The sequence below is a fragment of the Pseudorca crassidens genome, chromosome 7 (genome assembly GCF_039906515.1).
Source record: "Pseudorca crassidens isolate mPseCra1 chromosome 7, mPseCra1.hap1, whole genome shotgun sequence".
NCBI classification, from domain to species: domain Eukaryota; kingdom Metazoa; phylum Chordata; class Mammalia; order Artiodactyla; family Delphinidae; genus Pseudorca; species Pseudorca crassidens.
Window position 1 is genome coordinate 33,501,889 of NC_090302.1, and position 24,572 is coordinate 33,526,460.

At 47.7% G+C, this 24,572-nt stretch overlaps 1 protein-coding gene across 2 annotated transcripts in view; it reads left to right on the top strand.

Annotated features, from left to right (window-relative positions):
* GABBR2 (gamma-aminobutyric acid type B receptor subunit 2) overlaps window positions 1-24,572 on the top strand; it is a 365,637-nt gene that overhangs the window by 158,292 nt on the left and 182,773 nt on the right. For both annotated transcript variants that reach the window (XM_067743842.1, XM_067743844.1), the window contains exon 4: window positions 18,942-19,043. In XM_067743842.1, the coding sequence (XP_067599943.1) occupies window positions 18,942-19,043 (102 nt within the window). The remainder of the gene's footprint in view (window positions 1-18,941; window positions 19,044-24,572) is intronic.

Sequence of the window (24,572 nt, forward strand, 5' to 3'; positions counted from 1 at the left end):
TTTTCCTCTGCTGGATGCTTGTGGATTTCTTTCTTAATCTTTGGAATTAAAAAAGAAAATATGGCTCATGTCAGATGTTTGTCTATTTTGTTTAAAATATGATTACTGTTTTTTATTTGAAGAATCAGTGTTTAGACTACAGAATTTTTCTTGTAATATATCTTTAATTATATTAGACTCTTTTGTTCTGGTATTTTTTTTAGAAGTATCAGTAATTTATGAGTGTGTCTCTGTTGTTTATTCTCCATGTTATTATTCTCTCTCTGGTCATTTTTATCTTAATCCTTGTTCTGTATGTTCTGAGAAAACATCTCACCATTGTATTCCACAACATCCATTGGTTTTCTACAATTAAATTCTGTCCTTTACTGCTTCTAATGCCTCTCAAAATTCTCATAATATTATTCATTTCCTGTCACTATCATCTTAGCTCTACCAGCTTTCTTTTAGTTTCAATCTCTTCTATTGCATATTCCATTCCTTACCTCTTAGAGGCCAGGTTTTCTTTACCTTTCTTGAAGTACAAAACAGACAATACATTTTACTTCCGGTTCTTATAGTGAATCTTTTTAGAGGTGATGTTCTTCCTCTGTGTGCGTTCCTTGTTTGTCTCCTTTATGTTTCAGAAGATTTTCTTAGGTTACACGTGCATTATAGGTCTTCCCTGACCTGGTATTCACTTACTTCTCCTGGGGCCCCCTCATTGCTTTTTCTGGATGGTATGAGATTTTTCACCTCGCATATTAATCTGGAAGACTGGGTGATGAAAGTTCACATTACCAGCCAGGGACAAGCAGCCTGAGGGGTTGGGAGTCATTTTGTGCTGTGGGCATTTCTTCTCTACTTTGTGCACAGCTGTTCCCGATATGTCCTATTGCTCCTGGTCTCTTCCTTGTTCTCCTGCCCTCTGTGTCTGGGAGACATCCAGGCCTATCATGGGAGAACCAGGCTTGGGTAAGCGTTGTTTGTCCTTGGATCTAATGGCCCAGCCGCTCCTGAAGGCTCTTGGGCTGCACCGTGAGAGGTAGGCTCCCCATGGTGGGCTCTGTACTGGTCCTGTGGCTCCAGCACTCATTCACTCGCCAGCAAAGGCTGTGAGGTGGGTCCTGTGTGCACGTCCGCCCTCCTTGCAGCACCATGCTGCTTTCCCAGGAAGGAGAGCTGTGAGTCAGCCTTCAATCTGGTCCCACTGGCACTGTACCCAGCAGAAATTCCTCAAAGTTGGTGGCATATTGATGGCACTCTTTCCTATTTTCCAATGCTGAAGCAGATCTCCCCTATTTTTATACTCCCTTGGTCCTTTCTGTCACTTTCAGAAGGAGGTAGCTTAGGTGGGAGTTGGACATCTGTGCTCAGCTTTACCATCTTTCCCAAAAGTTTCATAGTTAACACTGTTACCCATACTTTATACTTTGGAATACAGATACATGACAGTTCCTGAGCATTTCCTTTTCTGTGGCCCCCTTTTAAAATTCCTTATATATACTGGCCCTCATCATATCTGGTTTTATATTTTTCCTGGACACTTTTCCTCTCCCTCTCAAATTTCAGTTTAGCATCCTCATGATCAGATGGATGAATTCTCCCAGCAAACATGGTGTTGCCAGTCTTGGAGCAGTGAGTGCCATCCCCTTCCAGGGGCTCACCATCTGGCATCATAAGCCATAGCCTGGACTCCAGCAATATTGATGGATTTTCCCCACATCCTCCTTTCTGTGCCAAAGTTATGACCTTCAAAAAGAAACAGAGAAGGAACTGTCCTCCTGCCCCCAAGTCCTCAGTCTTCTTCCAAAGCCTTGTGTTGCACTAGAGCCATTTTGGATTCTTTTTGGCACACCCAGGCCCTCCCGCATGAATCAGCAGGCGTGGGCAGCAGGCAGTGGGGGAGGGGGTGACAGAGGCCCCCATCACTGCTTGGCTGGCCACCCCAGGAAGACAGCACATCACACAATTTGCCATATCAAGTCTGGGAACAGCTGCCTGCCTACCCTTGTCGGGGAGTCACCAAGCACTACACATCTGCTCCTCCCGGGGACAGTACAAAGATTCCTCCCACCATGGGTGGCTGTGAATTCCCTTTGGGGTTTCGTGGGGTGCAGAATAACATTCTCCTGCAGAAAGTCCAAAGTGAGAATCCTTTGTGAGAAGATGCACCCATCAGGGTTTAGTTCCAGTGGCACCAGCAGCCCTTCCCTCCCTTCCCCCAACCTCAGTATCACCTTGATACTAAACGCTGCCATTGACTGAACCTCAGCCATGGTAGACACAGCATGTATCAGCTTATTTTAACCTTTGTAACAACCTTAAGTGTTCCCTTGCTGGCCCGACGTGGCCCAGCGTGGGGCAGAGCCAGCATTCTAGTCTGCAACCGCCTGATTTCTGTTTGTACTCTTTCCTCTCTCCCACTGCCTTCCTAGAGGGGAAAAAAGAACCACAGGCTCTCTGTTGTGAGTTCAGAGCTGGGGTCTGCCACTGTGGGCCAGTGGGCCAAATCCAGCCCCCTGCTTTGTAAATAAAGGTTTATTGGAACACAGCCATGACCATTCATTTGCTCATGCAATGTTAAGGCAGAGTTGGGTAGTTGTGACAGAGATTGTATGGCCTGCAAAGCCTAAAATATGTATTATCTGGCCCTTTCCAGAAAATATTTGCTGACCATAGTTTACAACAGGGCTGTAGAAAGAGAGAGACTGAAGTTAAATCAGAGGCTTATTACTTCCCAGCTGTGTGACCTTGGGCAACTGACTGAACATCTCTGAGTCTCATTTTACTTGCCCATAAACTGATCATAATTTTACCTTTTGGGCTTATTCCAGTGGTCAGGAGGAGTGAGATGACATGTATGAGGGACTCTGCGTGTGATGGGCACTCGGTAAACATGAGCTGTCATTGTTACCTTTCTCACTTATCACAGATGTGCAGCCTTTTCCACTTTTGCTCTGTGGCTTCCTTTCTAGAGCATTCTGATATTTCTGCCTAAGAACCTTCAACTTCTCTAATACCCTACAGCACAAATGAAGCACAGATGCTTCCTAAGCCTTCTTCTCAGAACACTGGGCAGCAGGCATAAGTGATGCTCACCACAGGCAGATGAATGGAGTGTGCTGTTGGCCTCATTCATTCATTCAGCCAGTGGTGACTGAGCCAGACCATTATGCTGGAATCTATCAGGGACTCAGACAGGGCCTCACACCCTATAGGAACTCTCAGCCCAGGGGCAGCTGGATAGGTTAATAGCCATGACAATAACCATAACCACAGTGCGTCCGGATTCTGGTCCCCTTTGGAAAATTCCCCTGTGCAGAGTGGATACCTGTTCCCCGGAATCTGGATACTGCCCTAGGAAGGTACATTATAAAAACTGCTTAGCTAAGCACAGCTTCAAGCCCCACTCCCAGGCTGTTGGCCTGCTCAGCACTTGGATGCAGTGTCCACCCCTGTACACGGTCGGCTCACCAGACCCGCCAGCTCCCTCCCAGGACACATACTCAGCACCTCTCCAGGCTGGGGCTGGCTCCTCGGGCTCCAGGCCAGGGCAAGGGCAGACTGTCTTTCCTGACCTTGGAGGAGCTGTTGACAGCTTAGCTCCTCTCCATCAGTCCCTGAGACCATGGCATTCTCCCCTAGCTGCCTCACTAAGGCCAAGGACACATCATGCTATGTGCTCTTGTGGGGGTGTGGATGACCTGAGGAACTTCCCAGTTCCTCCAGAACAGGGCCAAGAAAGTGTGGGCCTGGGAGGGAGAAGCAGAGAATGCAGGCATTCAGAGCGGTGAGCACAGCTCATTGGAAAATCCAGAAGGACTTCATGTGAGAGAGGCTATTTGCAATGGGGCTTAAATAGTGAGGAAGTACTTTGGACAGGACCAGGGGGGTCACCCATGGCAAATGCAGCACTGGGGACTAGCAACAGTGGGAGTCAGGACCCATGTGCCCTGGAGGACAAGGGGAGGGAGCAGTGTTGCTGGAGCTGGGAGGAGAGGCTGCTTGACAATGGCTGTAACTAAGCCAGGGAGCAGGTGGGGAAAAATACCCTGAGCCCTTTCTCTTCCTACCCTCTGAACCTTGCCAGGACCTCCCATTAGCCCTCTGACGCCTGCCAAGGCCTCCAAGCCTACCTGGAAGTCACAGGACAAGAGAGCTCAAGTGATACCATACATAAAAGTCAAATTCCAGAAGTACAGTAGCAGAGGGAAGGCTGGAGGACGTGGGTGATGGCAGCCAACACAAGAAATTATACTAGTTGGGTTAGTGTATTGGGAATATGGGTAATTGTATCACTTCCCCCCTTTTCTCAGAGTTTCAGTGAAGTTTAGAAATTACTTGGACAAGTTTAAAGTCTTTGAGTCAAAAGGATGCAACTTGTCTGAGCTGATATGAGGTCCTACACAGAAGAACCCCAAAGCAAGCAGCTGCCCATGAGATCTCAGCACAGGAGGTGTCTTCATCTAAGGACAGAGGGGCAAACCACTGGTTTGGGCTGAGCCAAGGCGCACATGGGTGAGCCTGGCCTAGGTCAGGCTCTCCAGAAAGCTGTGCTGAGACTTGCGGGAGGTTTATTGGGGAATGCTCACAGCAGGGAGTGAGGTGGAAGAAGAAGTTCAGAGGCCTCAGCCAAGGCTGTGGGAGCTCTGGAGCTGGGCTGGCCCTTCAGAGATGTCCCAAATCAAGGCAAGAGGCTGGGCTGGTGATTGGGCATGGGCTGCTCTGGGGAGGGGGTGTGACCTTGGACAAGGTTGCCCCCTTTAGTCAAGGGCAAATCCCAGGGAGACACACAGCTGTGAGTTGTCAGCCGCCACCACTTCCGGCAGCTGGGAGAATGGAAGTTTCCAGGCGTGCACCTTAGTATCCATCACAGGGCCCTTGGGAATAAGGGAGTTTAGACTAAAGGGCCGGTCAGACCAGGGCAGCTAAAAGGGCATCACTGGTCCCCAATCTGGCTGTGTAACCAAGACCCCAGGGTGCTCTATACAAACACAGATTCCTGGCCTCCCTCCCCCTCCTCTCATACCAGAGTCAGAATCGGTCTCTTGGGTGCAACCCAGGAATCTGTATTTCTGCAAAGCTCCCAGGGAGATGCCAGGCACAGCAGGCTTGGGAGCCACTGTGGTTGATGTGCAGGGTCTGTGAAGCAGCTGCTCTGTGCCAGGCCCTGTGCTGGGTGCTGGACACCAAGGAACGGGGCTGGGCAGTGCCCTCAAGCAGCTCCTCTCTTGTAGGGATTTGGGAAGGGGTCCTGGAGGGCTGCAGCTGGTGGCCTTTTGCAGGGTTACTGTTCTGTTGCTGCTGTTAAAGACACGGCTTTGGGCAACATTTGGGAGGCAGGAAAATGTGTTTGAATCCAGCTCTGTCCCTAGACAGCTGTGTGATTTGGGCAAGTCCCTACCCCTCCCAGGACCTCAGTTTCCCCCTCTGTCCAATGAGGGCTGGTGGGTTGGTGTAGCAGCCGGGCCCGTTCTGAGTTCGACCCCTCTCTCAGAGGGGTGGGGAGTGGGCCTGAGGGTGGCAGTGCCAACTCTGCCCACTGGACACAAGGCTCCCTTTGCAGTGACCTTGGGGCCAGAGCTGAAGTGCATCTTGGGCATCTGCCCGTCTCATCGTTTTCGCCTTCTGATCTTGAGGCACCACTCCCTGGATGTGCCCAGCTCTGCCCTCTTCTCTCTCCCAAATATTCTGGTTGCTTGATTTATGTCCCACATGGGCACATGAAGAGGCCCCAACATAGTTTCAACCCTCCAGGTCTCCCAGTCTTGGGGGAGACACTCAAGTAACCAAGCCCTTCTTGGGTCCTGTCACTGTGGGTCCCAGCACTGTGGGATCAGTGCTGCCCCCAAGGCCCTCCTCTCTTCTCCCTCCACCCAACCCTTCTGGATTCCGGAGGCAGAGAAACACAAGTTTGAATCTCAGCCCTCTGGCTTACTAATTGTAAGGCCTTGGGTAAGTCACTTAACCTTTCAGGACCCTCATCTGTTTGGGTTTTTTTTACATTCTTTTTTTAATATTCTTTTCTATTATAGTTTATCCCAGGACATTGAATATAGTTCCCTGTGCTATACATTAGGACCTTGTTGTTTATACATTATAAATGTAATAGTGAGAGGATGAAATTCACTCCAGGGTGATCCTGCCATGCCCCCTACAGCCTGCTTGCTCCCTGAAGGCTTTGAGTGAGGGGTGGGAGGAAGGGCCGAGGAAGAGTGGAGGGAAGAGAGGCAGGCTCTGGGGGGCTGTTTGCACCTATGTCTTCACTTCCTCCCCCCACCTACACCCCAAATCTGCAGTCCTGGAGGAAGAAGGGAGTTTGGGTAGGCAAAGAAGGAGGGCTTCAAATGCTGGGCGGTAGGTAGGATGTCCAGGCAGAACACTGGAGTGGAGGACAAAGAGCCTACTTTGGAATATAGAACTGCAGAGAAAGCTGCACATAAAAAAGGCAGTGACGCCCCAGGGTCTCTGAGAGGAGTCCTTTAAGCTCTACCATGAAGTGAGAGGGTGGACGCTTGGATCCAGTTGCTTATCCAGCTTATGGAGCTGCCTGAAATGGTCCTGTTCCTGCAGGGGTGAACATGTGCCTCCTGGGCTGCCCTCAGCAAATGTCCCTCCTAACTGGGGTACAGGCTTGAGAATCCCAGACCTTCCTCGGGGATCCGTCAGTCTCTTCTGCCCCTCCATCTGATGCCTGAATCCCTTCCATAGCAACCCCACCTCTGCTTACACACCTGCAGTGGCGCAGAGCTCACTCCAGTGTGGGGGAGGCCCTTGCATCCTTGGCTTGCTTCCCCCTCTGGTCCTGACCCTTCCCCTGAGGCCCAGATGCCACGCTGTTCCCCTAGACTCAGTGACAGCTCCTTGGGATGTACAGGTGGGGTGTCCCACAGACCTGGGCTTCCTGTCCACCTGGTTCCCTCCCGTCCCCCCATACCTTGAGTGACAGGGAGCAGGGATGGGGCTCAGGAAACAGGAGAAGGATTCTGCATTCTGCATTCTTTAGTGCTCACAGGTGTGAGTTCTCTAATATCCCTCCTCTGTTTTGGTGTCAGAGGCACATTTTGCATCTTATTGATTTCCTGTAGAGGTATGTGTTCATCATCTTAACTGGATAATATTCCTGTTTTATTAATATCCAAATCTTTCTGTAAATATTGGTTTGGTCTCAGGAGTCTGCTGCAATTAAAGCCATAGGCACTTTGTCACAGGAAAGCAACAACGTTCTGAAGGCTAATTTCATTCCCCAACAACTCAGTGTGGCCTGATTTCACTGACCCCCCACAGAGTGGTGAGCTCCTTGGAACTGCCAGCAGACGGAAGACTGCTGGCTGGGGAGTCCAAAGTAGGGTGTTGTGCATTATCCAAGCAGAGGGCCTGGGCCTGGTCCCCTTTCCTCAGGCAGCCCTGTGCTGGGCTCCGGGGTCTCAGATGGAGGATATGTAGACTCTCAGGACAGTCTCTGTTTTAGCCAAGGAGAGTGGCCTTGAGCACAGGACTGTGGAATTTAGAGGGGGGGGTCACCACTAGCTTGGGAAGGAGGGAAAGTTTTCTGTGTGAGTGGGTGTTTGAGGATGTGCAGGATCTCAAGGCCAAAGCTTATTATGTGAGTTTTCTATTCTGTTGGAACAAATCGTCACAAACTTTGTGGCTTAAAATAGCACATTTGTTATCTTATGGTACTAGAGCTCAGAAGTTTAGAATCTGTCTCTCTGAGCCAAAATCAAGGTGTCAGCAGGACTGGTTCCTTCTGGAGACTATGGGAGAATCTGTTTCCTTGCCTTTTCCAGCTTCTAGAAACCGCCTGCTTTTCTTGGCTCTCGGCCCTGTCCTCCATCTTCAAAGCCAGCAGTGTGGTTTCTTCAAACAAATCTCTGTCATCATTCTTTCTTGGGCTCTGACTCTCCTGCCTCCCTCTTTCCCTTATAAAAACGCCTCTGGTCACCTTGGGCACTCCTAGATAATCCAGGATGGTTTCCTTATCTCAAGATCCTTCACTTAAACTCATCTGCAAAGTCCCCTTTGCCACGTAAGGTAGTGCATTCCAGGGATAAGGAGGTGGACATCTTGCAGGGTGGCGGGGCGGGGTGGAGGGGGGTGTAGATTATCCTGTTCATCACATTTAAGATTCTTCGGAATTTCTAAAATTGTGAAAGGCTGGCTGATGGGAACAGGGATTTGAGAGCCAGAGAACCCTAGTTCCACTGAGTCATCTGTCCTACCCCATGCAGTTGGATCCAGGGTGTGTACCTGCCCCATAGCATGTAGCTCTGGAAGATGGGCCCCTGAGCAGCAAATGGTGGGCAAGGGAGGAGGGGACTGTGGCCCATGGGATTTCCCCCCCCTCCCTTTGAAGGACTGCCATATAGGGTGATGGCGGTGAGGGCTGCAAAGGAGGAGGCAGCTGTCTTGGGTGGGTCCTGGGTGTGGGGGCCTGTTGCTCAGGCCAGCTCTGCCTGTTGGGATCTCTGTTTCCAGCCACCATGGCTCATCGTACACCTACCAGCAGGTGGGAGCTGTTGTAAGGGCTTGATGTGAGTATCTGGGCAGAGCTCAGGTCACAGGTCCCCACAGCCCTGTGCCTAAGTAATGGCTGGACGGAAACAGTCCCAGGGAACGCTATCTGCCCTCAGGCCCCACGGGTCCCCCCAGGAGAGCACCACAGCACCATGCCCAGGACTGGTCCCCATGTCAGCCAGCTGTGTCTTCAGGCAGAGGCATGTGGTCCAGCCCCTGTGCATTTGCCTCATCCCTGCAAGACCGTCTCAAGGCATAGGATAAACTCCCGGGCTCAGAATATCTACATGATAGCCTAGATGGACGCGGTGTGCATTCGCTCTTTCTCTCATTCATCTCATAGCTTTGAGCACCTACTGCATGCCAGGCACGATGCTGCACCCTGGAACTAAAACAAAGCCCTCCCCTTTGCAGGACTGCCACGTTAGTTAAGGAGGGGATGTGACAGCCCTGGTGCTTGTGGTCAGCTCTGCGAACCAGCACAAACTCAGCAACCTGGACTCCTGAGCCCTCCACTGAGGCTCATGAGGCTGGTGGCCCCCACAGGGCCATGTCTCATGACACTGCCACTCATGGTCCCCTACTTGTTTTTTTTAATTTATTTTTGGCTGCATTGGGTCTTCATTGCTGCACGCGGGCTTTCTCTAGTTGCAGCAAGCGGGGGCTACTCTTCACTGCAGTGTGTGGGCTTCTCATTGCAGTGGCTTCTCTTGTTGCAGAGCAGGGGCTCTAGGCGTGTGGGCTTCAGTAGTTGTGGCACATGGGCTCAGTAGTTGTGGCTCGCGGGCTTAGTTGCTCCATGGCATGTGGGATCTTCCCGGACCAGGGCTCGTACCCGTGTCCCCTGCATCGGCAGGCGGATTCTTAACCACTGCCCAACAAGGAACCACCCCGCCCCAACCCCCCTCCCCCCCAACACACACTTGTTTTTCTGCTCTTGGTAACTCTGGGGAAGTGAGAAAAACCATTTTTCTTTGGGACAGACAAGTGGCCATTGAGTAGAGGGAAACCGGATTCCCTTCGGGAAAACTCAGCCTGTGATGTGAGGGTGTAAACAGGACAGTAAGCCTGGGCTTAAGCACGGGAATGTGGTTTGAACCAACAAATTGACAGGTCTCAGGAGGCCCCAGATGTGTTAGTTTCCTGGGGCTGCTGTAACAAGGCACCACAAACTGTGGCTGAAAGCAACAGAAATTCATTCTCTTACAGTTCTGGAGGCCAGGGTTCTGAAATCAAGGTATCAGCGAGGCCATGCTCTCTCTGAAAGGCTCTAAGGAGAGAATCCTTCCTTACCTCTTCCAGCTTCTGGTGGGTCCAGGTGTTCCTTGGCTTGTAGCCACATCACTCCTGTCTCTGCCTCTGTCTTCACGTTGCCTTCTCCCTTATGCCTCTGCGTCCCAAATCTCCCTCTGCCTTTCTCTTATAAGGACACTTATCATTGGATTTAGGGCCCATCCAGGTAATCCAGGATGATCCTTAAATTAATTACATCTACAAAGACGCTTTTTCTAAATAAGGTCACATCCATAGGTTCTGATGGTTAGGACTTGGACATACCTTTTTGGCGGTCACCACCTAACCCACTGGCTCTGCAGTGTGAACATGCAAATATCACGGTGCCTGTGCAAGTATCACATATGAGCAGTAGATCTAATACATGTTCACTTATGTATTTACCCTTTTTTAAAAGTTTCAGTTATACTCAACTCCAACTATAGGTTAAAATTATTTGTAGAAATCTGAAAATTAGATGGCTCCATTTTCCAAAAGGAACAATTTTTTCAACGAGTGCTCATCAGGTTTAGAAAGGTAGAAATATAACCACATGGATATGTTTCTCTGGGACTCAAACTGCATGCCTCATATCTTTGAAAAACTTCAGAGCTGCAGAGGACTGCTTTAGCAACTCTAAAATTCAAAAAGGCAAAGAGTGGGGGCAAATGGGATTTTGAAACTTAGTCTCCTAGAACCACAAACACTGGCGGTGGAAGAAAAATCCCCTCTCCAGCATCCCGACCAGCTTCTACTTGCACACCTCTGACGACAGGGAGCTCACTACCAAATTTGCCTACCCCATCACTAGAAAGTTCATTTTGGCTTTAAGCCAAAATCTGCTTTCCTGACCCATCTACCTATTGGCCCCACCTCCAACACAGGGGTGCCCAGAACCAGGTGCCCTCCATTCCACATGACAGCCCTTCAGTGTTTGAAGTCGGCCATCACTTCCTGCCTTGGTCTACTCTTCTCCAGGCTAATTTTTTAATTAGCTTAAATTAATGGTGGTTCCTGGGGAGCTCCAGCCCCAGTAAAAGTGACCTGAATTATTCAAAGATTTGAGTGTTTTAAATGCCTGTTTATCCTAATTAGCATCTTAACTACAGCAGTGCCCTCTGCCTCTAATGAGCCACATTTTAGCATGTTCCATATTTTAATGGATTTTCCTTGAATGAACCGTTTAATCAAGTGAAGACACATTTCATGAATGAATAGAAGTAAATCTATAATTATACTCTTTAGTCAGGTAAGAGGAGTGACATTTCAGCACAATCTAGGGCTATATATAGTAAGTGTATTTGAATGACAAAGTAGGTTACCTCGGCTTCCATAGGAGAGCTGGGAATTCGCTTTGCTCTCAAGTTCATTTCGTAACCTAATTAGAATTTTTGAAGAGTTGTAAAGTGCATATGGTGCAGACCTGGTTCGCCCCACGTTTACCTGGATCTCCGCCTTTCTGGATGATCCCTCAGCTGGCGCAGTGGCCTCCTTAGGGAAGGTGTCTGGGGAACTACTGGCCACAGAAGCCAAGTGTCCTGGGGTCTCTGATAGTCCCCGCAGCCTCGCCTCCACTTTGCATTTCACTTGCTCCATCAGAGCCTTCCCCACCTGGGACGTGTGGTCAGAATGTGAGAACTTACAGCTGTAATAATCCTCTGCTCCTCCTTTTCTTACTGTCTGTCTCTCCGTCATTCCCTTCTCCTTGCTTTCCTTCTCACCATTCTCCCTTCTGACATAGTCAGGATCTGCTCGTGGTGCTGGGGGCCAGGAGTAGAAGGATCTGGGGATTAAAGATGAGACACAACTGTTGATTGGGGTAGGAGAGAAGTCCCAGCTGTAAAGGAAGATGGTGCCCAGAACCTGGAGAAGGTAGGAGTAGGTGACTTCGGGGGCTTTTAGGAGGCTGGCAGCCTAGCTGTGAGCCTGGCAGTTCTGTGGCTTTTACCCCTTCATTTGTGGTTCTCAACTTTAGCTACATGTTGGAATCACCTGGAGACCTCTAAAAGTGCTGATGCCTGGGTCCTATCTTAGGGACTGTAATTGGTTTAGGATGCAGCCAGGGCATCAGTAGTTTTTAAAGACTCCCAGATGATCCTGCCATGCAGCTGCAGTCCACATCTTGAAAATACCTCATGAAAGACCCTGGCCATAGCACCCAGCTAAGTCATTCCCACAGTCCTGGTCCATGGAAACTGTGTGAGATAATAACTGTTTCTTGTTTTAAGCCACTAAGTTGTGGGATAACTTGTTACACAGCAATAGATGACTAATACAGATTATTAGTTGCCCCAAATATACCCCCAAGTGGGTCAGTTCATGTCACCTCCACCACCATCTCCTCATCCAGCCTCCAGAATCTCTCATGTGGATGGTTCTGTAGCTGCCTCAATGGCCTTCCTGTTCCCTCATGCACCTGCCCTCATTGGTCCCATAGCAGCCTGAGTCTTGGTTTTAAAACACAGTTCTAATCATGCAACCCTCTCCCTGGAACCTTGTGAAGGCTTCCCACTGTTCTTAGGCTCAAGACCAGAATCTTTCCTGTGAATTATGGGGCTCTCATGGTCTTCCCCTGTCCACCTCTTCTTTCTCATTTCATTCCAACAGCTTTCCCCCAGCCCCTGCCCATGCTGTGCTTCAGACCAGCGCAGGTCTTCTAGTTTTCCTACCAGCTCTCTCCCGCTGTAGGACCTTTGCAATGTGTTGCTCCTCAGCCTGGAATGCTTCTCTCTGCCCTACCTTCTGGCCTAGATCTGACTTCTCTATGTTAGCCTCTCCTGGAAGCATGCCCCTGAACTTGAGCACCTTGTCTTGTAGATACCAGGGTAATTATCTGATTAATGTCTCTCACCCCCTCTAGATAGAGACCCAAGAATGGATTTGCTCTCCATCAGAACCCTAGTATTATTTCACATGGTGCCTGGAACAGAAGAGATGTCAATATTATGAATGAATAAATGAATGAATGAATGAGAGAGACTGGGAAGAACAAACAGGGCCCCATTCTGGAATGACCAGGCACTAGGTAGCTGTTCAAAAATGGACTCAAGCCCAGAGGCCAGGGAGTGACTGGACAAGAGACAGAATTCCAGCCCCAGGAATGAAGCAGGAGCCCTGATTGAAAGCCTGAGGTCTAAGAAGGCCCTTTGCCAGGCTGGCAGGGGGCTGAAACCCCTGGCCTCCTGACCTCAGGCTCCTTACATTACCTTGCTGGAGAAAGGGAAGTTCCAAGGCTGAGGTGGGGGATCTCACCTCAGGGAGAGAGTTAATTGGCTGTAGGGGCAGGGAGTTAATTGGCCGTACCTGTGGGCAGCAGAAAGTTGCAGGGGGACAGGAGCCTGGCAGGGCATGCAGATGTGGTCCTCGGACCCCGAAGCAGGGACAGCATGGGTGGAAAGAACAGCCTGACCCACATGGCAGCTATTCAGGGTGGGACACATAATGCTGTTATTTCATAAGCCCAATCACTGGGTGATTTTCGGAGAGGGAGAATCATCTGGGCAGCTGGGGTGTGTGAGTGGAGAGGTGCAGCCTTCAGAGCAGGGAGGAGGCCTGCAGGTGGAGTGGCACTGTGACCTGCTCAGAGGTGGTGACAAGCCTCCCTGGTAGAACAGGGTGGACCCACATTATGCTTAAAATGGGTCACATGGACTCAGTTATGCTAAGCCAGAAAATTCTCCCGAATAGTCTGTTCACCTATACTCTTTGCCTAATTCCATTAGCTTCGTGTCTTTTCCTCTGATCCCCTTTTCCTTCTCCAGCCTGTCCGCTGCTCCCCCTACATCTCGCAGGACCAGCAGTGTATCCCCAATGCCGAGCCTGTGGATGGGGGCTGTGCACTCAGTTGGAGGAGCGAGGCCATTGTGATGCCTTCATTGGAGTGTCAAGTCCCTGTCAGTCACCTCTTCTCTTATAGCCCGTGAACCAGCTGGGAGGGAAAGTCATGTATAGACCCACTGGGCCCGCAGTTTAGACAGCTGATCTGACCTGACAGCATTTTCTGCCTCTCAGCCTGAGCAGGACGGTCCTTCCAGCTCTGAGCTTTCCCCCAAAGCCACTGATTCTGCCTGGCTCTTGACTTCTTTCAAGACATTGGACTTCCCTAGAGCTTGGAGTCTTAAGTGTTAAAATTCTTGGATTTGGATCTTTGATTCCCAAGGCTGCACTGGGAATTGGTGTCACCAGTTGGTGTCACTCCTCACCACTCCTGAGGAGTCATTGGTGTCACCCCTTGTGACCTTTATACTCCCAACACCCCCGCCACCATGTCCATGGTCTTCTAAAGGGTTCTTGGTCCCTGTCATAGCCACACGTCTCTCCCCTGAGCCTGAGCCACTTTGTCACAATCCCTGATAAATGCACCAGAACTGAGCCCAGCACTCCAGGTGTGCTCTGAGGTGGGCAGACCAGAGGGTGATTGTCCACTCCACGTTCTAGATGTGATGCCTTTTTAAATGGGAATCCCGGTCCTGCTCACCCTTTCGGTAATTGCCTTACTCAGGTCAACACATTGCGGTCTCCTAATCAAGCAGAAAATATCCAAGCCATAGAAAGCATTTTTTCATACCATTATCAATGGTTTGCTTAAAACTTGTCCTGCCTTCTTTAGGACAGTGGTCCTCAAACTTGAACATATATCAGAATCACTTGGAGGGCTGACTAAAACACAGCTTGCTGGACCCCACCCCAGAGTGTCTGACCCAGTAGGTCTGAGGTGGGCCCGAGAATTTGCATTTCTAACAAGTTCCCTCAGGTGATGCTGGTGTTACTGGTCCAGGGGCCACACTTTGAGAACCACTGCTTTAGGGACACGCTTTCTGGTGTGACTTCGCATCCACGGTCCATACCAGTTCTTGGGGGAGAAAAATCAACAGTTGTTGCCTCCAAGCCTATTTTCGATTATTTATTCCTAGAGCTCTGACCCACTGGTTCTCCCTGGTGCCGAGTGAGTTGTGCTCCTTTCAGATTTACTCCGATGGCTGGGGCTGGGATTCATTGCTCCAGAAGCAGGGAGAGTTCTTCCCTTAGGCAATCTCAGCCCTGTGAGCTGGCCCTGAGGACCCAGCTTTTAAGGACTCAACCCTTCCTAATCTCCCTTCTAGCAGCACCCAGGGCCCCACTCATGGTCTTCCTCACTCCATTGGCAGCCCTGACCCTCCCTTCTAGGTGATGGGGCAACCTTCTCTGCCCCTTCCCTGCCCATCAGCACCCATCTCTCCCCCTTCCTCCCAGGATGGCCAGGGCCTTTCAGTAAATCAGACTCCTGATGGCTGCCTCCCTGGGCCCCATGTGCAGATTAGGCCCCAGTGGGACTCTGGCTATACTTGAGTGTGTGTGTATGTGTGAATGTATTTTATTTTCTTGAGAATTAAGTGTCACTCCTTTCCAGGAAGAACATATTTCTGCTTTTATAGTAGAGGTGAATAAAAAATAGGATTCAGTTTGCTGAAATGTGGTTTTTAGCAAGCTGATAAAAGATATTGGCCCTGTAAAACAGGAGATACCTTGCAGTACCAGAATGAAAAAAAAAAAAAAAAAGAGGTGTCTTTTTTCTAACTTACTTAATAATCCTTAACCAGTGCAATGAATGATCCTTCTAGCCACACGTGAGAGTGTGGATTTTTTTCCTTGTGAGGTAGTCAATTGCATTATTTCTTTAACATGCATTGGTTATTTTAAAACATCATTTATTACTGTTTCTTTCCATTTGCTTTCCCTAAAAAAGTCCATTAGAATAAATGCTCAAGCTGAGCAGACTTCTTTGTGCTGAAATTATGGTCACTGAGTGCCTAATGTCACCAACCATCTGTTCTGACCTGTTCTGGCTCATAAGCCTTAGGAACTGTCCACATCTGGCAGGATCCAGCAGAGCCAGCCTGGGACCATTCAGAGAGCACTGGCCTGGGAGTCACACCTCAGTTTCCTCATTTGTGAAATTAGGGGCAGAATAAGGTGACCTCTAGGGTGTTTTGGTTTTGTTTGTTTCGAGTTCTGACCGCCTATAAAATATTTTTTCTGCCGTTAATTATATACAGCTCTCATGCACACACTTACTCATAGATAGATACTCTAAGCCACTGACAGCCTTGATGCTGCATCTTATGCCTGGAAATGATCATTCCAGCTTTTAAGCAGCGTAAAGAACTTTAGAATTTCCAAAGCCATTCCGCATCCTCAGTGTTTTTGCTGGGCCCTCTAAGTTACATACTGTATTGCCCCCATTTTATAGGTGAAAAGACTGAGACTCAAGAGAGTTCAAGTAGTTTGGGTGGCATGGACGTGGAGAGCTGCGGCTCGACTGTGCATGCCTTGGTAGTCTGTGCATTGGCTGTGTTGCCTTCCAGCAGGGCCGAGTTTGCACATTTTCTGTGTTTAATAATTGTTGTTGCTCCACAGCACCCTCATGAAACACAAAACTAATAATGGAACCCCACCTGCATCCAAAAAGGATTTGAGGGACTTTCCTGGTGGTGCAGTGGTTGTGAACCTACCTGCCAATGCAGGGGACACGGGTTCGAGCCCTGGTCCAGGAAGATCCCACATGCCGCGGAGCAACTAAGCCCGTGTGCCACAGCTGCTGAGCCTGCGCTCTAGAGCCCACGAGCCACAACTACTGAGCCCGTGCACCACAACTACTGAAGCCCGCATGCCTAGAGCCCGTGCTCTGCAACAAGAGAAGCCACCGCAGTGAGAGGCCCGCGCGCTGCAATGAAGAGTAGCCCCTGTCACCGCAACTAGAGAAAGCCCACATGCAGCAACGAAGACCCAATGCAACCAAAAATAAATAAATAAATAAATAAATAAAATTTATTTTTAAAAAAAAGCAAAAAGGATTTGACGCAGCAGAAATGAACTGTAATGGCAAAGCCAACTTGTTTTTCAAGCAACTAGCTCCCAATCTTCCATCAAAATAGAGGTAAAAACTAAGGATGGACAAAGTTCACCCTGACTGCGGCAGTGTCATTGTTTTTACAAAACATTTATTGCAAAGTATTTCGAGCATTCAGAAAAGCACAGAACACCAAACACCCATGGACTAGCCACCCAGGATTAATGTGTTCACATTTTGCTCTATTTGTGTCATATTTCTTTTAAAGAAATGAAATACAGCAGTTCCCACTGAAACTCCCTTTGTTCCCCTTCTATGGTGGTGGCTTCCCAGTGACCATCCTGTGACATTCAGGGCCAAATTATTCAAAACGTTTTGATACATACATTGGGAGGATCCACCACTTGTTGAAACAAGAAGTGCTTTTTTTTTTTTATCATGGTAAAATGTACATAACATCAAATTTACCATTTTAACCATTTTTAAATTTACAGTGCAGAGGCATTAAGTACCTTCATATTGTTGTGCAAGAGGCACCACCAGCCATCTCCAGAACTTGCCATTATCCCAAACAGAAACTCTGTACCCATAACTCTTCATTCCCCCATCCCCCAGCCCCTAGGAGCTACTGTTCTCCTTTATGTTTCTATGAATTTGACTACTCTAGGTACCTCATCTAGGTGGAATCTTACAATATTTGTCCTTTCACATCTGACTTATTTCACTTAGCATAATGTCTTCAAGGTTCATCCATGTTGTAGCCATGTATCAAAATTTCATTCCTTTTTAAGGCGGAATAATATTCCATTGTATGTATAAACCACAACTTGTTTATCCATTCATCTGTTGATGGACATTTGGGTTGCTTCCACCTTTTGCTCTTGTGAATAATGCTGCTACGCACCTGAGTGTCCAAATATCTCTTTGAGACCCTGCTTTCAATTCTTTTGGGTATATACCCAGAAGTAGAATTGCTGGATCATATTACCATATGATGGGTAATTTTAACAGTGCACAAAAGCTCCAGTTTATCCCCATCCTCATCAACACTTGCTGGGTTTTGGTTTTTGATAATAGCCATCTTAATGCGTATGAACAAGAAGTGCTCTTAAAGATCATCTTCTCTTGAAGAGGAGGAGACTGAAGCCCTAAGAGGGAAAGGGTCACACAGAGAGGCCGAAGTCACAAGCAACTCAGTGCCAGAGCAAGACCTGGAACTTGGGTCCCAAAACTCCCACCTGGTTCTTTCTACTAAAACACACAGTCTCATTTCCATGGCTTTATGTCAGAGGGTATAGAGTCTGGACATGGGCCAGATACAGATTTCAAATTTATTTGTTTTGGTCCTAACTTTGTTTTTTAAAAAAAATTGAAAATAATATCAACACTTTAAAATGTGGGAGATCCTGTATTTTAAAAATCTAGGGACTTCCTTGGCCGTCCAGTGGTTAAGATTCCATGCTTCCATTGCAGGAGGCACAGGTTCGAACCATGGTTGGGGAACTAAGATCCCACATACTGTGCAGCGTGGCAAAAAAATAAATAAAAATAAAAATCTGGATTTTTGATTTCACTCCCCCAAAATCGGAAGGTCTGGTGACTCTGGACCAGCATTCTGGCATAGCATGTTTGGAGCTGAGCAGCAAGTGCCATCTTTAGGTGAGGCATATAGTCACCAGTTTGCCACAGTCCCCACCACTCCCTAGTATCCTTCCACACAGGCTGCTTCACACATTGGCTAGTCGGTGTGAACACTGGAGTTTGCAGCTCTCTGCTTTCCAAGCACATAGATGTTAGTCATTCTGTGTGTCAGCAGACACATAGTTATGTTTAACATCTCAGGCTGATTCCATATCCCCTTACTCTCTCCTGTTTTACTTTGTCTATATGAATATCTCAGCTATTTCTTCACCCTAGAAATGAAGTAATATTGCAAATAAATAATGCAAAATATAAATAAAGAAGTATTTGAATAGTCTGATTTGGAGACAGCGTGATGTACTTAACTAATCTGATTTGGAGATAGTATGAAACACCAGCATGAAACTCCAGAGACTTGGATGCTTGTCTTAATTCTTCCAGGAAATTCCTGGGCAACTTTAGTAAGCCCGTTCCCTGTCTGGCCTCCTTATGCCTCTGTGTCAAGTGTGGAGTGGGACTGGGAGATCTCCAAGGCCCCAGGGGGCACTCTAGTTTTTAATGAAGGTAAAACCTACTCCTTTTGTGTGTTGATGGAGAAAATCACCTTGCCCATTTGAGCCACTTCCCAGGACAACCCCTCTGAACTGGCCCTTCCTGTGGCCGCCAGCACACCCACCCTCTGCTTTCTCTTTGCTGGCAGGTGAGGAACGACCTGACCGGGGTTCTGTATGGTGAGGACATCGAGATTTCAGACACTGAGAGCTTCTCCAATGATCCCTGCACCAGTGTCAAAAAGCTTAAGGTAGGTGCAGCTGGCCACAGCCCAGAGGACAGACTGACCGCATGCTCCTGGGGTTCCCCAAATCCCCTGACTTTGAAGGAGTCTCGAATTCAGGCTGTTTCACTTTATCCTTGGCATCTGACATATGAGGAGAAGCTCTCAGAAGCTGGCTTCCCTTGGCTGTCCCCAGTGCTGGTTGTCCAGCACTGGCCAGAGGTCTGATTGCCAGGTGTACAGCCATGTGGAGCTTGCTGGGTGATTCTGTATCTCTCAACCCAGCCTGAGAGGCAACCAGGGCGCAATTATTATCATGTCCGTTGTGAAGAGGCTCAGAGAGAGTAACTCTCTTGCCCAAACCCACAGCAAGGAAGTACTGTTGTTGGAACTGAAAGCTCAGGCTCCTGACCCCCTCCAGTGACACTCACTCCAGGAACAGAAGGGTCAACTAGATGTTTGCCCAGTTGTAAGTAGTTCCTAACTGTCATCTGTCCATTCATTTCCCAAACACCGTGTTTGTGCCAGACACTCTCCTGGGCTCCCAGACACCGTCAGACCTGCCAGTGTCCACAGGTCACTCAGAGCTGGTACGGAAGGCAGATACCTCTCAGGGGAACCAGGAACCGAGGGGCTGGGGAACAACGGGAGGAAGTGTTCCCCGGGGAGGATTCAGACAAGCCTCCACCACGCCATGGAGGATGGGCAGGAATGAGACCTGCAGGGTGAATATCCAAGGGCAGGACAGCCATGCTCACTGTGCACTTGGGGTCAGCAGGAATTCCTGGAGGCTGGAGTATCCGGGCGGGGCCGTGGGAAAGATGCTGAGGCCGAAAACAGAATTTGGAGCCAGTTTCCATGAGCCTTGGATGTTGAGCTAAGAAGTTTGGTCTTTTATCCTGAGGGCAGTGGGGAGCTGCTGGGGGATTATAAGAAGGTACAGACATAGTTAGAGCTGTCACCTTACTCTTCCATTCATCATGCCCACATTGAAAGTCTCCTGAGGCCCCAGATGCCAACTGCTGACATGTCCCTTCTCTCTTGGGCTGGTCCCAGGTTATACCAATCAGAGCAGGTGGCAGTTTAGAGCTCATGGAGCCCTCAGTTCACATATGGGGAGACTGAGACCCAGAGATGGGGAGCAAGGGAGTAGAGCACCAGTTGTTTGTCACCTGCTCAGGAGCAGATACCACATCTGCAATGACATTTCAGCCCTGGGAGCCTCTGCAGTTGAGGAAACCGTAGCTAGAGAGGGCCTGCTAGCAGCCTAGGTGTCTGGGGCTGGATCTGCCCAGCTCTTCCCCCACAGACGATTTGCTCTGAGGGTGGAGTCGGGCTGTGCAGAGGCCCAGAGGATCCAGAGGAGTGGAGTGCCTACTCTGCAGGGACTACTTGGGGTGGGGCTGGGGTGGACGGGGCTCTGGTGCTGCACTGACATTCTCCTGCCACACGCAGTGTCTCCCCAGGGTGGGCACTGGAAATAGCTTCCTGCACCTCAGAGACCCGGCAGAATTCTGTGGGCTTTAAAATTTAAAGAGCCTTTATGTGTGGAGCAGATGCATTAGTTGAAAGTCTACAAGAAACTGGGGATGGATGGAACTGGGTGCTCTGCTCATCAGCCAACCAATTCCAACAGAAGCAGGAGTGATATGGACGCTGATGAAAACAGCAGCCGGCCTTTCCAGTGCATTGAGCAAGGGCCAGGCCCCCCTGCAGAGCCCTTGACCTTCACTTGCCCATTCAGCCCTCCCCAGAGCCCTGGGACAGAGAGAATTTTTGTATCCCCGTTTCACATATGGGGAGCTTGAGCCTCAACGAGGTTAAGAACTCACCCCTAGTCACCCAGCTGGAAAGTGGTGCGTTGGAATTCAAACTCAGATCTGGGCAATGCCATGGTCCAGCTTCTCCACCACCCCACACAGCTGCGGTTCTGAGAAAGGATTCCAGCATCACATAAGCCCGGGAGAGCAGAGCCAAGGACAGCATGCTCAGGCTGTTGGCAAAGGATCCCCTCTGTGTGGAGTGCTCTTCCCCCAGAACCTGCATGGCTCCTTTTTGCATCATCTTCTAGTCTTTTCTCAGTTGTCCCCGTTTCCCAGAGGCTTTATTTAAAATTTAAATCCCTTCCCCTTGCACTCCCACCCCCCTCTTTCTGCTATTTTTCTCCATTTCACTGATGGACATCTGTATCAGTTTCCTGGGGCTGCCATAACAAAGTACCACAAACTAGGTGGCTTAAAACAACAGAAGTTTATTCTTTCACACCTTGAGGCCAGAAGTCCAAGGTCAAGATGTCAGCAAGGCTATGCTCTCTAGCAGCCTTGGGGACTCTTCCGTACCTTTCTGTAAGCTTCCAGTATCACTGGCAATCCTTGATGTTCCTTGGCTTGTGGCTGTATAACTCCAGTCTTTGCCTTCACTGACATTTCCCCCTTTTCTCTTAACATCATCTTATTAGGACACTAGTCATGTGGGATTAAGAGCCTACCCTACTCCAATATGACCTTATCTTAACTAATTTCATCTACAACAACCCTGTTTTCAAATGAAGTCACATTCTGAGGTATTAGGAGTTAGGATTTCTACATATCTTTGGGAGATACAGATCAACCCACGATAATATCTGACCTCCTATTCATTTTACCCAGTTGTTTTGTCATCTGTCTCCTCCCACTAGGATGTAAGCTCTAGGAGGCAGCAGTTTCTGTCTGTCTTGGTCACTGTTTTATTCCCCAGCACCTGGAACCAAACCTAATTTGCTCAACACATTTGCTGAGTGTGTGTAAACAAAATACCAAGTCTGGACAGACAAAGCTAACAGAGAACACAAGGCTAAAACACTCAGGAACAAAGAAAAGTAACTTCTGGAAAGCTTAGAGAAAAAGCAGATCTCTGGTTTGCTGTGGGATAAGATAGAGAAGGAAGTACAGAGGACAAGGAAGAAAACTAAATAGCAACTAGCAGAATTAAAATCCGCATTGGAGGTAGAGAGCAGAGTTAATGCCAAGGAAACTAGAACTCTTGAATTGCTTTGCCAGAATTCAGAGGAAATGGTCAAAGAGATCAGTCTAATGAGAGGAAAGATGAGTTATGGACACTGGAGTAGGGAGATCCTAAGGGAAAACTGGGACAAATGAAACAGAATCAAAATCAAAACCAAAACAGGAATCTCAGTATCAACAAGCACAACTACCACCCAGATCTTGATTTCTAATACCATTCTCCTTGAAAAGGAACCAGGGCTCCTTGGAGAAATGCCCGACTCTAGGACTGGGACAGGAAACATACAAGATGATCCTGGAGCATCTTGTAGTGCCAGAAAGTTAAGGACGTGCTCAAACCACATCAACAGCACACACTGATGGAGGTGTGTCAGAAGAGTACAGCAGCCAACTGAAAGAGCCACTGAAAGAGCTCCCAATGGCCAAAGCTGGGACATTTGAGCAATAAAATAAAAGTGGTATTGGATTATAACCCAAAGTATAAAACAGATACCCATGATTGAGTAAGTAAATGAGAGAGAATAGACAAATCTCCTATGCCAAAGGATTCCCAATAATTTATGTAGATATTTCAGGCCCAAGGAGGTAGAGCAGAACTACCCACTTGTTAAGTGACTTCCTTCCAAAGAGCACAGGATGAAAAGGGGGGAAAAGAAGAGTAACTTTAGAGTGGAAGAATCTGACAACTGCCTCAACCAGGTGACGAAGGTCAGCATCAACAGTGATAAGTCATGTTGATAGTATGTACATTTGATATGATGTGGTGAGAAGGGCACTTTACCTCTGTGTTCTTCCTCCCCAAAACCTATAACTCCAGTCTAACCATGAGAAAAACATTAGGTAAATTCTAGTTGCAGGCCATCCTGCAAAATACCTGACCAATGCTCCTCAAAACTGTCTAGGTCTTCAAAACTAAGGAATGTCTAAGCCAAAAGTAGCCTACAGATACATGACAATGATATATAATGTGGTATCCTGAATGGGACCCAGGAATAGAAAAAGGACACTAGAGAAAAGAACTAAGGGTATCTGAATAAAGTATAAGCTTTAGTTAATAATGAATTGATATTGATTCATTATTTATAACAAATGTACTATATAAACGTAAGATGTTAATAATAGGGGAAACTGGGAGAGGACATATGGGAACTCTATATACTCTCTTTGTGATTTTTCCATAAATCTAAAACTATTCTCAAATAAGAAGTTTACTTAAAAAAAAAATAGGTGACAAACTTAAGTGGGCTCAAGAGAGATCTACTAGATTGGACCATACAAAATTGCCGATATATAACCATTTTGAAATTACAAAGTCAACAGTTTCATAAGGAAATGCTCAGACTGTATGTGCAGTCTAGCTGGCCTTTCTGCATTCTAGCAGAATTGGTGAATAGAGAGTAATACCCAGACACATTTTGTCAGAAGTTTTGAAATACAAACAGAAAGGGGAAAATCTACAAGTATCTAGCCCAGAAAAAAACAGATTTCCCACAAAGGTGCAAAACCAGGCCACCTCGACTCCCTTGCAGCATTCAATCCCAGAGATGATGGAGCAGCTGGGAGACATTCTCCGACGTGTGAGACTCACATGATGTACTACTAGCCAGTGCCCTTCTTGAAGTTAATCTTTGAAGTCCTTTATCAGCCTGCCGAGAACGATAGCAAATTTTATAGCTGAGGTCATGACAGAAGCAGGTGAGCAGGGATCACAAAAGCCCGTGGAGAGAGAGCTAAGTAGTCGTTATAAAAAGTTGTTATAAAAGTGTATGCAGATACAGAAATTCATTTTGAAAGCAAACGTGCATATACATGCAATGCAAATAGATACTGTAATAACAGTAATTGAAATATAAAAACCCAAATTCCATTAACAGAGCCAAAGAAGTGAGTAAAAAAAAAATTGGGTGCTAAACTCCTGGTCTTAAGTAGGAAAGGGACTCAAAAGAGACTATTTTGCTTATGAGTTTCATAATTAGAAAAATATAAGTTAAAAAAGGCTTTGAATAACTTAACAGTAAATATGCTATAACACAAACAGAGCCTGAAGCTCCTGAAACATGGAAGATAAAAGCAAAGAAAATCTAGTCCACATATCAAAAAACAGAAAGCAAATATGAAAACCAGAAAGTATAAACTAAAACTGCAGACCAAATATAGTCATTCTGACCATAAATTCAAATAGGTCAAACTCCCTATGAAGAGGCAAAGACTTTCAGATTGTGTTTTGAAGAACTAACTGTAGTTATATTTACAACACAGTGACACAGAAAGGTCAAAGGTAAAAGTCAGGGAAAAGTATACCAAGCAAACCAAACTGCAGCAAGGATCCAGTGTTCACATTACAATAAAGAGAATTCAAGGTACAGGTGTTAAACAAGATTAAGGAAGTCGTTTTCTATAGATAAGGGTACAATTCTCCCTGAGAATAGCACACTCTTGGACCATTATTGCTATAAATTACATCTCACTGAAATATATAAAGAAAATCCTGTTAAAATACAAAGGAGAATTGACACAAACACAATAGTATTGGGAGCCACAGCGTCTGTCTCGC